Source organism: Palaemon carinicauda, chromosome 37 (assembly GCF_036898095.1).
Source record: "Palaemon carinicauda isolate YSFRI2023 chromosome 37, ASM3689809v2, whole genome shotgun sequence".
Lineage (NCBI taxonomy): Eukaryota > Metazoa > Arthropoda > Malacostraca > Decapoda > Palaemonidae > Palaemon > Palaemon carinicauda.
This window is the reverse complement of record NC_090761.1, coordinates 29,088,141-29,101,605: the sequence shown is the minus strand read 5'-3', so window position 1 is coordinate 29,101,605 and position 13,465 is coordinate 29,088,141. Positions and strand designations below refer to the sequence as shown.

Genomic DNA, 13,465 nt, shown 5'->3' with positions numbered 1-13,465 from the left:
CGCTATAATGGATACTCATTGGGTGAGAACTAGTCAGATATTTGGAGTGCAACGGTGAAATCCGGCACTCAGACTCCGGCTGAGGCCTTTTGCACACGAACCTTTGTCATGTTTGATCTCAATTACACCTTTACGGCCCCTTTTTTCATCGAATCTCCGGCTTCGCTGGAGATAACACAAACATTCATTGAGGTTAATGTTATCGTACCGGTGACGGTCACGATCTCACGGTGACTGGCCTTTGCTACCGGATCTCCCGTACAAACAGAGATCAAGCAGACGTCCAGAACCGGAGTTAACAATGTGATACCGATGAGGATTTCACAGTTTCATTATTACGGTCCCTTTTTCATCGAATCTCCGGCTTCACTGGAGATAACACAGACATTCAGTATTGGGGAATGTTATCGTACCGCTGAGGATCACGTTTTCACGATGTCGGACCTTTGTCACTGGTTCTCCGGTACAAACAGAGATCAATCAGACGATCAGAATCAGGGTATGAACCCTTTTTCATGAATAATCACAATATCGTCATTACGATCCTTTTCATCGAATCTCCGGCTTAACCGGATATCGTACAGGCGATCAGCATTGAGGTTAATATTAGATTTCCTCTGGTGTTCACGTTGTCACTATGACGGACCTTTGGTTGTACCGGGGATGGTTACCGGAGCTCCGGTACAGACAGAGATCACTCAGACCACGGGTGGCCAATCTTTTGTTTTACCTGTAAAGGAAAGGATTTAACATGAATACAAAAGATATATGAACGTAACTATGCCTATATTTATGCATATATTTAATTCTAACTATGTATAAATATGGATAAATATCCATACAACATCGTGTTCAAATAGAATTAAATTAATTATGCCTATATTTATGCATATTCAATCCTAACTATGTCTAAATAAGGGATTTTGACGTAGGAAAAATCTATTTCTGGGCGAGGGACCTGTGCCGCCCAGTGAATAAGCTCCTATTAGCACTTATTCTTAGGTAATTTACTGCTAAATATACCAGAGAAAAAATGTAAAGGAGTGCTAGGTTAACTAGCTCGCTCACCTATTGGTGTCGGTATAAAATTGGGCGTATAATCCAGAGGTCCCGCACTATTTAGATTCATCCACGACAAAGACCCCAATAGAGGAGAGCCGTTCAACCTCACTCGGCACCAGCAACTCTGCATCCGCTCAGAACCCAACTCCTTAGCACCCAAAGTTTGGGGACTCCAAGGGAGAGGAGCTGGGAGGGTTCACTGGGCGGCACAGGTCCCTCGCCCAGAAATAGATTTTTCCTACGTCAAAATCCCTTTTCTGGGCTTGAACCTGTGCCGGCCAGTGAATATATACAAGAGAAATGTCACCAAACTTGCAAAATAAAGGAAAAACATAAACATAAGGGAAATACAAGTTGCTTTAATCAGAGATGAGTGCCAAAAACAGCTATAAGGGTATCTTAAAAAGAACATAAATCCACTTGGTAGAACAATTGACCAAAAAAGGTAAGGTATAATAATGCCGTGAGTGATGATATATACAGATACAAAGGAGTCAAAAATTTACAAATATAATAATAGTAATCAGGTGCGAAACCAACAAATACAAATAGGGTATAAATGAGGCAGGTAAGGGGGAGAGATAAAATAACAAGGAATTAACAAATGAGTTACCTGGGGGTAACTACGCTCCCTGCAGCTACTGTAGGAAATTTAAGGGCTTCCAAATGTTTAAGGTAGTGTTTCTTGAACACTGAGGGTGACTTCCACCCTGTATACCTGGAAAGATCCGTAAAATTCATGTGGTGAAAAAAGTTCACCGAAGTAGCAACCGCTCTGATATCATGTGCAAGAGGAAAAGAGTCAGGGCTAGCTTGTTTAATAAAATACAAAATTTGTTGCCTGATCCCTTTAATGGTAATGGTACCGCCTTGTTCTCTAACGAATAGAGGCCCCGAGGAGTTAGAGGAGGTCCGGGATAAATAAGACCTAAGAGTAGTAACAGGGCACAGAGACGGATCTTGCGTGAGGGGAACAATTTTCCAGGAGGACCATCTGTTCTGAGGGTCTTCGTTCTTAGCTAAAAAGAATTTGTTAGGTGAAAGAAGGACCTCTCCCGAAGGAAGGAACTCAATATGACCCGGGTCTCTTGACAAAGCTGCCAGTTCAGAAATTCTTGCCCCGGAAGCCAAACTCACCAGGAAAAGTGTTTTCCTGAGAAGGGGAATGTAATCACAAGAACTGTTAATGGTATCAGAAGCCAATTTGAGTACATCATTAAGGAACCAGGTAACCGGGGTAGGACGAGTAACCGGTTTCAGTCTGGCACAGGCTTTCGGAATTGAAGCTAACAAAGAGTCGGTTAAGTCTATGTTAAAACCCACTAGGAATATCTTTTTCAAGGCAGATTTAATAGTGGTGATAGTATTGGCTGCCAGACCTGATTCTAATAAAGTTCTAAAGAAAGTGACTGTAAGGTTCAAGTTCATACAGTGTACGTCTGAGTCTATCAAAAATTTAGCCAACTTTTTAACCGCAGAATCATATTGGCGGATGGTGGAATCCCGTTTATCTGATTCTAGGAACAGGGTGTTTTGAGGATCGATATTGGCACCATGCATGGCCGCAAACTTCATGAAGTCCATAAAGTTAGGGCGCTCTGAATGTTTGAGAAAGCGTACACAACGCGTGTTTGTACTATCTGAGACAGAACCGGATTGGGTATCGGGTGAGGATGTAGTCTCAACTCTCGCAGGAGAGGATACCAATTGCTCTTGGGCCAGTTGGGTGCGACCAAGGCTACTCGTCCCTTGAAGGATCTCAGCTTGTCTAGGACTTTCAGTAAAAGATTCACCGGGGGAAAGAGATAAATCCTTTCCCAGATGTCCCAATTCTGTGACATAGCGTCTGTGGCGTAGGCCTGAGGGTCTAGATTGGGAGCCACATATACTCTCAACTTGTGGTTGGACTCCGTGGCGAAGAGGTCCACTTGGAGACCCGGAACCCGAGAGAGAATCCACCGGAATGACTTTAGATCGAGTGACCATTCCGATTCTAGAGGGGAGGTCCGGGACAAGGCGTCTGCCACTACGTTCCGGACTCCCGCCAGGTGGACAGCTGAAAGATGCCAACGGTTCGAGGCTGCTAGGAAGAATATGGCTACTAGAACATGGTTCAGAGGCCCTGATTTTGATCCGCCTCTGTTGAGGCAGCGGACCACCACTTCGCTGTCGAGAACCAGACGAAGGTGTTGTCTCTTGGGTGGAGCGAGACGTTTCAGGGTTAGAAGAACTGCCATGGCCTCCAGCACATTGATGTGAAATTGGCGGAATAAGGGAGACCAAAGACCTTGAACTTTCCTGAGCTGAGAATAGCCTCCCCAACCTGATAGGGATGCGTCCGTGTGAATGATTAACTTCGGAGGCGGAAATCGAAGGGGAACTGACTTTGACAGATTGTTGGCCCTTGTCCAAGGTAGAAGTCTTTCCCGGAGAATGGGAGGAAGGCGGACTTTCCTGTCCCGGAGCTTCCGGTTCGCCCTCGAACGCCAGACACGATTGATATCTTTCAATTTTGCCTTCAGAAGTAGATCCGTCACTGAAGCAAATTGAAGGGACCCTAGGATCCTCTCTTGGAGTCGTCTGGAACTTACTTTGTCTTTGAGAAAGCGTTTGGTGTTCATTGCAATCTCTAACCTCTTGGGTTTGGGAAGACACAGAGTATGAGATATAAGATCCCATTGCAGGCCGAGCCATTGGAACTTTGATTTCGGAAGAAGACGGGACTTCTTGAAGTTGATCTGGAAGCCTAGAGATTGAAGGTATTGGATGACTCTGTGAGTGGCTTTTAGGCAATTTTGGGAGGTGTCTGACCAAATGAGCCAGTCGTCCAGATAGGCTACTACTTGAATCCCTTGATTTCTGAGTTCCTGAACAGCAACTTCTGCTAACTTTGTGAAGATCCTTGGGGCGATGTTGAGCCCAAAGGGCATCACCTTGAAGGAGTAATTTTTGTCCCCTAGGCGGAAGCCTAGATACGGACGGAAGTGTCTCGCTATCGGGACGTGATAAAAGGCGTCTGTAAGATCGATAGAGGTGGTGACGGCCCCACGGGGAAGTAAGGTCCGCACCTGCGAGACGGTAAGCATTCGAAACTTGTCGCATTGAATGGACAAGTTGAGAAGGGATAGGTCTAGAATCACTCTTCTCTTGTCCGAATCCTTCTTCGGGACACTGAACAGCCGACCCTGAAACTTCAGGTGTTTCGTTTCTTGTATGGCGTTCTTTTGTAACAGGTCCTGGATAAATTCGACTAGGTCCGGAGTGGAATGTTGATGAAATCTGTTCGGAGGTGGAGGTCCTTGAATCCAACTCCACCCCAGTCCCTTGGAGATGATACTGAATGCCCAGGGACTGAACCTCCATTTGTTGCGGAAGGCATAAAGCCTCCCCCCTACCCGCTGCACCTCAGTATTGGTTTGAGAAGTTGCCTCCACGTCCGCCTCGGAAGTTCTTTCCCTTGCGAAAGAATCTACCTCTACCTCTGTTCTGGTTTGAACCACGATGGTAGCCTCTACCTCTGTTATAACTCTGGGAAGAGCCTTGAGCCTCATAAGACTGGTTAAAGGCTGGAGAGGTGGTGGAGGCACCGGGAAGCTGGCTCTTAGGGAGCAGAACGGTGACATAGTCGTCCGATGAAGGAGCCCGAGAGGTGGAAGGCTGTGCAGGAGCAGCAGGAGATGGAGGAAGAGGCTGACGGAAAACAGACGAACTACTCTGCTGTTGCCGGAACTGGGTGGAGGTATACGGGCGGAGCTTCTTCCTACCCCGGGCTTGGTAATTTGCGGGATCATATTTCCGCTTAGGAGTCAAACCCCAACGGGTTTTAAGGCTCTGATTAACCCTAGTAGCCTCTGCCAAGACTTCCTCCACAAGATCCTCAGGGAAAAGATTTGAACCCCAGCAAGAGGACCGGATAAGTTTATTAGGCTCGTGCCTAATAGTCGCCTCAGCCAAGACGTGTTTGCGGCACCTACGTTTGGCAATAGCAAAGTCATATAGATCGAAATATAACGACTGCAAAGTAGCCTTATTGAGAGACTTAAAGATACTCTCAGTATCATAAGTTAAGGCTATCGACTCCGTAGACGTGGCCAAGTTCAAAGTTCGACCAACACGTAGGTGGGAATCATACTCCTGTTTAATAAGGGATTCCGGGAGACGGGGAAGCCGTTCGCTAAACATTACCGACGCACAGTCGGCTGTTAGCTTGCCAGAAGTAAAGGTGGTATGGACATTGTCCCAACACTCATTACCTGAAGGAAGGAGGAGGGAGATCGGGTCTACCTCTCGGATGGGAGGCAAGGGCTTCTCCTCCAGAGCATATTGAAAAGCCAGTTCTGCAACCTTATTGACGCATGGAGTCACGGTATTCTTGTCCATTAAGAACATTGTGAACGAACTTTTATGAGGCGTCAACATGGTATTGGTGCAACAAATATCATTCAGAAACCTAGCCCAAACAGATTGGGCTTGTTCCTTTGGGAAAATGACAGTCTCTTTGGGGACCTTATCCAGCCGAACCAAAGCTTCCTCGGTAAGCCTGGCATAACCATGAAATGGAAATGCAAGACCAGGAGGAAAGAATTCAAAGTCCTCTAGGGGACGAGTGCCAAGACCTTCCAATGTTAACATCCCGTCTGAAAATGGGGAATGAAGAGCCATGCGCCAAGGGTTATTCTTGGTAAACGGCGGAAGCTTAGAGGCATCTGGGATGAGAGAGCTTTGAACTCGCTCCGGAGCACCCTGCTCTAATGCCCCAAGTCTCTGACCAATGTTAGAGAACATCGTGTCCATCTTGGCCTGCATTTCCGACACCAACTTAGCTTGCATCTCCGACACAATGCGAAGCATGGCTGATTCGGGAAGGCCCGGATTAGGAGCAGAAGTGGCGGATTGTACTCCCGGGTCGTGAGACTTAGAGGAGGAGCCGGAAGCCTTAGATGACGGGTTCGTATTAGACTTGGAACTATGGGAACCCTTGTGGGGCTTACGAGCTTTTGGCAAAGTCCTAGATATAGACTTATCTTTGGGGGGAACCGGGTGTGATCGGTGAGACGAATCACGGTCCCCAGAAAGACCATGGAAAGAAGAGAGATCAGATGAAGAAGAAAGAGCGGGTCTGAGGATAGGAATCTCAGCGCCGGTAACACCTGCCTCACTTACCACCCTACCTGCATCCGGATCATCCAACAACATAGGTTCGACGTCCAAGTTCATGGAGGCAACATTGTCTTCCAGATCTCCGGAGGCATCCAACGGATCTTGTTCCTGGTCTATGAATCCCGCAATAGTGGCATCAATGTGGGCAATGATGGGTGCCGCAACATGCCTAGCCACAGCGGCTGAAGACTTGGCATTAGGGTAGATCATTGCACAGTAGTCTTCAGACAGGACGTAAGGCTGTTTGGATTTCACATTCCGGGCAAATCCCCTAACCCACACTTTCAGTGTGGCCCGAGCCGCAGTCTTCTGCTCCGGGGATGCCTGAAATAATAGTGGGAATTACCGAAAGGAAGATTCCAGAAGGTCCTTCAAGACCATAGAGATCTTACTAAATAGTGTATGTATACCAAAAAGAGGTAAAATAATTAGAAAGATAACATAGCCAACGGGACTCACCGAATCAGATCCGAGGGTGGTGATGAGGTCAAAACAGACCATACAATTATCAGGGTGCCAGACCACGATGTCTTCCAGCTGAACTCCGCAGAGGGCGTGAGACCTACAAACAGTATGGCCACAAGGCTGGTGAAGGACAGCCGCACAGGCCGTCGTCTGACAATGCACCATCTATAAAAAGAATAGTATATGAGAAACTGTAATTCTCTTAAGTAGGGGCGGGTCCGGAGGACCCGGGCCTAAACATAAGTCTAACTTAAGACTAGAGCTTAACTGTAATACTCTTAAGTAGGGGCGGGTCCGAAGGACCCGAGCCTAAACATAAGTCTAGCTTAACTGTGATACTCTTAAGTAGGGGTGGGTCCGGAGGACCCAGGCCTAAACATAAGTCTAACTTAAGACTAGAGTATAACTATCCATTCCGGTCGAGCCGGGATCATAAAGAAGGATGCAACAAAGAATTAAGACACATGGTGTCTGATTTCCCGGAGCGAGGTTAAGCCCCGGGCCGGGAAATAAAAGTACATCCATAAACCAATATATATAGGAACTCCGGGATAGTGATCTGTCATATATAATCATATATAATCATAGAAACTGTTATAAATAAAGAGGGGGGCGGAACTGTAGATAAGAACCGCCAACAGAACCCGGAGGGTTTCGTATAACATAATAAAATTGTGATAGGTGAATATAAAATAGGGTGCACCGGGATCCTACTCTGTTGAAAGGTGGCCAACCCGTCTAGACAGAGACGAAACCGCCGGGACACCCGGAGGACAAAGTCCATAAACACTGAACTACCCCCTCTAAAAGGAGGGAAGGCAACGGTCCCCTAGGAGAGGGGGGAGAGAAGCCTAGCCACCAACCTAGCGAGAGGGGGAGCTTGGGGGAGGATCACGTGATACGGAGCAGCAGGGCTACCAACTGACGATCCCCAAACACTACCAAAACAGATCATACGGAGTAATAAGCACAAATATTCATTATAAAAGTAATAGCGTTGAAAAATATGTGAATATACACATAAAAAATTAGGGCAAGGCATGCAACATAATAAATAAATCCCAAAGGACAGCAACCTGATGGCTTAAATAATAAAAATTGCCGCCCAGTAACGAAGGTCGGCAAGCCATCTACGATACGTAACTGATATCGGCCCTAAAAATGAACCACAAGGGTTCTAAACGCTAAATAATGAATATCCACAATAAAACATATAAAATTTAATTAATAATAAAAATAATACTCTTAGTAACACCGCGAGTGAAACTAAAAGCTCTCAAAACAGGAGTACCAACCGTAAGCGGAATCAAGCAAGATCGATATGATCGAAGAGAATAAACTCCTATAATTTAAATATTAAACGATCTAGATTGCTCAAAACACAGCAAAACATAGCTTGGTACTTAACTTAGACGGTGTCTCCTGGGAAACCGATGAAGAAGCCATAATCCAAGAAAAATAAGGCAAAACACGAGAGCACAAAAAAGCGGGTTACCATACAGGCGTGCTAAAAAGGAGTTGAGTTCTGAGCGGATGCAGAGTTGCTGGTGCCGAGTGAGGTTGAACGGCTCTCCTCTATTGGGGTCTTTGTCGTGGATGAATCTAAATAGTGCGGGACCTCTGGATTATACGCCCAATTTTATACCGACACCAATAGGTGAGCGAGCTAGTTAACCTAGCACTCCTTTACATTTTTTCTCTGGTATATTTAGCAGTAAATTACCTAAGAATAAGTGCTAATAGGAGCTTATTCACTGGCCGGCACAGGTTCAAGCCCAGAAATGGCTAATTATCCATACAACATAGTGTTCATATAGAAATAAATTTCCACCCTGTGGCGAATGCGCCAACAGTGTCACATATCATGAATACAAGTGTCGCACTATACCCCAGAAGATAGTACATTAAATGACTTTTCTTTAAAATTGCTTTTTAAGAGTTATACAGCTGATCCCAGCCTGTGAATAGGATCGCTAACCAAAGTTCAAGGAACATCCAGACTTATGTCCCCTTTCTGTTACAGAAGGTTCGCCTGCATGGTTCCCATCAGGATGATGATGAATCTCTCTGGCCTGCAAGAGAGACTCTCCGCCCTTGGGTATCGAGGTTGGACGGGCAGGTAGGTGGGGATGAGTTTTGAGCCTTCAGCTTTGCAATTACCTACGTCACCGACCTAGGACCCTTAAAGGATCCTGATGTTCATGTTACCCTGCATAAACCGTGACTGCTAAAAGCAACACATTCTAGGGAAAACCAAGGGGCTATGACGCAGCTCTAAGGTATAGTGGTGAGTCAGTGCCGTTCAGGAACTCGGATATAGGTGGTACCATAAATCTGGATGGCATAGACGTCCTCCCTCTGGGGGACCTAGATTTTACTCCCAGGTACTAGAATTCCCATTCAACGGATTCGTTCGATTGAAAGAGATTGCCTTGGTTAGGTTAGACAAGGTACCGAAGGTAACGGTATTATTTCCTAAAGGGCAGGCCCGATCTGTCTGGACCAGGATGTTGTCAGCCTGGGGGGTACGATAATTCCAAGCTCTGCCCTTCCAGTTCGACCTACACGTTTGTTGGTCTGATCGGGTCAGTTGTGGGAAGTACGTTCTGTCTGAGACCTCTATCAGACAGGAATCGATAGTCAGTTTCCCACTCGTCATCACAGCCTTCCTCTGGTTCGACGCCTTTGCATCTGACTCCCCATCATCAGGTGGTCTACCTCACTGATTCCCCAGGTACACAGCCCAACCCCGTTGGGATGTTTTGCCTGCATACAGCCCTAGATCCGAACCCTCAGGCTCCTTTCATGGACACCAGAGAGGAAGCTACAGGAGTAGAAGACAGTCCCGCCATCAAGGCGGACCTAGGAAAAAGGGGGCTCGGAGAAGGGAAGGACCTAGATTCACTCCCTCACAACGGTGGTCCCGGTAGGGGGAAGACTTTACCACTTTCGTGACCATTGGACCTTCGGTCTGTGGGATCATAGCATAATCTCTAACGGTTTGAGATGAAAATGGCCTCAAGGTCCTCCTCCTCCGCCAGTGACCTTCTCCCAGAAATCCACTCCCTTCCTGAAAGAGTACACCACAGGGTTACTCAAGAAAAAGCAATCAAACGGGATCGATCACTGAAGTTCCAAGCCGCCTGTTCACATTTCCGAAGAAAGGCTTGTCGGCATTGAGAGTGGACCTGGACTTGTCAAGCTAAACTCTTTCATTCTCTGCGGCAAGTTCCGGATGTTGACTATCTCTCAGGTACGGACCTTACTTCCCCGTGGGACCGTCACCACCTCTGTCGATCTTACCGACCGCTATTAGCTTGCGCCTATAGCTCGAAACTTCTCTTCTTATCTGGGTTTCCACCTAAGCAGGAAAGCCTTTGTGTTCAAGACATGCCCTTCGGCCTCAACATTGATCCCAGGATATTCACGAAACTGGGAGAGGCAGTGTTAGAACAACTCAGGAACCAAGAGATACAGATCATTGCTTATCTGGCCGGTTGGCTCATTTGGGCCCGGCCGGCCATAGAAGGCAACAGAGCTACGAAGGAATTACTTCGATTGCTCGACAACCTGTGATTTCGGGTCAATCTCCATAAGTCTCGCCTGCGACCATCAGGCCACTTAGAAGGGTTAGCCATTCAGTGGGACCTTTCGAAGCACACGTTGTCTCTCCCTTCCAAAAGTAAGAGGAATAGGTTCCAAGATCAAGAATTTTCTCAAGCACAAACACGTGTCCAAAGAGCCTAGAAAGTATCCTCGGCCTTTTCCAATTCACTTCAGTAACAGATCTCCTAATAAAAGCCAAACTCAAGACATCAATCGATTTTGGAGAAAGAGAGCTACAGTACCTATAAGAAGACAAGGTCTCGAAGATCCCCTCTGTCTGGAAAATGAGACTACGCCCATGGTCCGAACCGAAGAACCTCTCCAAAGCGGTTCCTCTACAATTCCCACCTCCACAAGTGACATTCCATTCAGCCGTGTCTCTAAGTGGATGGGGGGATTACTCCGAACATCAGATGTTTCAGGTTCTTGGTCACTCGCCATGAAACAGTCCCATATCAGTGTTCTCGAAGCCATGGCAGTGTTCTTGACCCTGAAGAGAGACTCTCCTCCGAGGTCGACCCACATCAGAGTAGTGTCAGACAGCACAGACGCGGTACACTACGGCAACAGGGGAGGATCCAAGTCAATCAACCTGAATCAGATCCTGGTCACTTTCTTCGCCTGGGCAACAGAAAAGAACTGGTTCCTGTCAGCACCTCACCTAGCGGGAGGCCAGGATGTGAGAGCGGGCTCACTATCCAGGACAAGTCCCCTGGAGTCAGAATTTCATTCCGGTGGATACTCAGGCTCGTTCCAGGCATCCAGGTAGATCTATTCACAACTCAGATCAATCACAAACTTCCTTGTTATGTGACCCCAACCCTGGACCCTCGGGCTTATGCCATGGACGCATTACCCCGGGATTGGAACCATTAGAAGAAGATTTCCCTATCTCCCCCAGTGAATCTTCTAAAAACTTTTACACCGACTACGCTCCTTCCGGGGCGCAGTGGCTTTAGTACCACCTCACTGCCCAAGAACAGTTGGTTTCCTCTCCTCCTCGAGTGGAAACTCCGTCCCATCCGGATCCCGTTCCTCAAACTGACCCGAGTATTCCAAACTCACTGTGTCAGATTACTCAAGGATGGCCAAAACCCTAACTTTGAAGACTACAGGAAGTTGGCAGCTCGTAGAGACGCGAACATTGAACCGGAAAACGATTTCTTCATCGAATCAGACAAAAGGGACTCGACAATTCGCCAATATGATTCGGCCGTTAACCCCCAAAATGGGTGGTCCCCTTGGAAGGTTATTCCTCTTCTCCAAGATACTTCTTTATGTCCGGTCACCACTCTCAGGGCCTTTTTAGCCACGACTGCTACCCGATCGTCTGGCCCCTTGTTTATCAGAGAACAAGGAGGTACCATTTCCATACGTGGTATTAGGCAATAGATCCTATACTTCATTAAACAAGCCAATCCGGGATCATTTCCCCATGCTCATGATATCCGGTCCGTAGCTACCTCCATCAATTATTTCCAGAAGATGGACTTTGATGACCTTATAAAGTTCACGGGTTGGGAATCTCCTATGGTCTTCAAACGCCACTATCTAATGAACTTACAGGCTCTTAAATACCCAACAGTTGCAGCTGGGAGCCTTATCTCTCCCCAGTGATCTTTTGTTCTTCCTTTCATCCATCTCTTTTCTTCTCCCTCCTACCCGCCACTCGCACCACGACGCCGCTTCCTTGGTGGTTCGTTAGCCCTAAGTTTATTACATATTAGGTTATTATGATTGTAACTATTATTGATTACCGTTGTTATAGGGTTGGGATATTCTTAGCCATGTCAGTTTTGTTGCATGTTTCCTCTGATACTCGGAGGCTTCCCTGTTATCATGTTTGTTTAACCTTACTCCCACTATGCCCTGTGGCTAGTTTATGTGTTATGCCTACTTACCTTAATTATTTATGTTTTTCTTTACATGGTGTTGTTTCTCTCCCCTCATTAAATTAGTTGTTATTGTTGGGCTTGGAAGGCATTCTCTGGTACATTTTCACAGGGCGCCACAGGTCGACTCAGAAAAGGGATTTTGACGAAGGAAAAATCTATTTCTGGGGAGAGACCTGTGGCGCCCGGTGAAACCCTTCCCCTTTATTTTACACGATCCCACCCTTTCCTTTCCAAGCCGTCATGGCCATTACAGAAGGATGTTGTTCAGATGGCGCTCGCGTCGTGGCGTGGTGGTGTGGCGCTGGTGGTTGGCTAGGGCCTTTGTATCGGCCCATCCCTTTGATGAAGGAATTAACTAAATGGAAGACAACCTGTGAATAGTGGTTTTCACGCGCCTTTGCTTTATACACGACACCCAAAAGGTGCTCGCGCGAGGGTAGTAACCTCAGCATTCCATGCTTTTATCTTTCTCTGGTATAATTGGAAGGTTTTATCAGAAAAGATATATAAGAAGGACTCTTTTCACCGGGCGCCACAGGTCTCTCCCCAGAAATAGATTTTTCCTTCGTCAAAATCCCTTTTTTATATTCACATGGTATTTATATTGCTCCCTCACTAAGGTAGTTACATGTTGACATCTAGAGTTCACTGAAAAATTCCCATTTTCTATCAATGTAATTTCCCTACCCTTCTTGTGTAGTATTTGGATGGCAGTGTATGGCAACTCTACCGCGAGGGTAAATCATGAATATTGGTCGTTATTATAATTCTCTTGTAATATCAATCTCAGAAATTTTATACTGCAGAAGTTGCCAGAAGGAACTTCCATCAGGACGACATGGCTCGAGCCCAAAAATAGATTTTTCCCACGTCAAAATCCCTTTTTTGGTTTCAGGAGAAGCCAATGTACTTGCAGAATTTATAGTAACAGAAGGAAAGAAGAAATGCCCTGTCGCTGGATGTCGATGCACTAAAGGCATTTTAAAGAAAGATGAAAAGTACCGTGTTATACGAAGAGGGGAAGTTATTCATGAAGGTAAGAAAGAGTCTCTCTCTCTCTCTCTCTCTCTCTCTCTCTCTCTCTCTCTCTCTCTCTCTCTCTCTCTCTCTCTCTCTCTCTCACTATTAAGTTGTTATCCCTTTAACACCAGTTTATGTTGTAAATCATTCAATCATCTATAAGTGGAGTATGTCTCACCCTCATTTACTTGTGACTCATAACAAAAAAGGAAGATTCAGTGGTAAGCACCAGGGATGCATGGATACACATTACTTGG

The 13,465-nt window shown here is 46.3% G+C and overlaps 1 protein-coding gene across 1 annotated transcript in view; it reads left to right on the top strand.

The window, feature by feature from the left end:
- mIF2 (mitochondrial translation initiation factor 2) overlaps positions 1 to 13,465 on the top strand; it is a 168,436-nt gene that overhangs the window by 143,102 nt on the left and 11,869 nt on the right. The window contains exon 13 of the mRNA XM_068360953.1: positions 13,084 to 13,224. Coding sequence (XP_068217054.1) covers positions 13,084 to 13,224 — 141 coding nt within the window. The remainder of the gene's footprint in view (positions 1 to 13,083; positions 13,225 to 13,465) is intronic.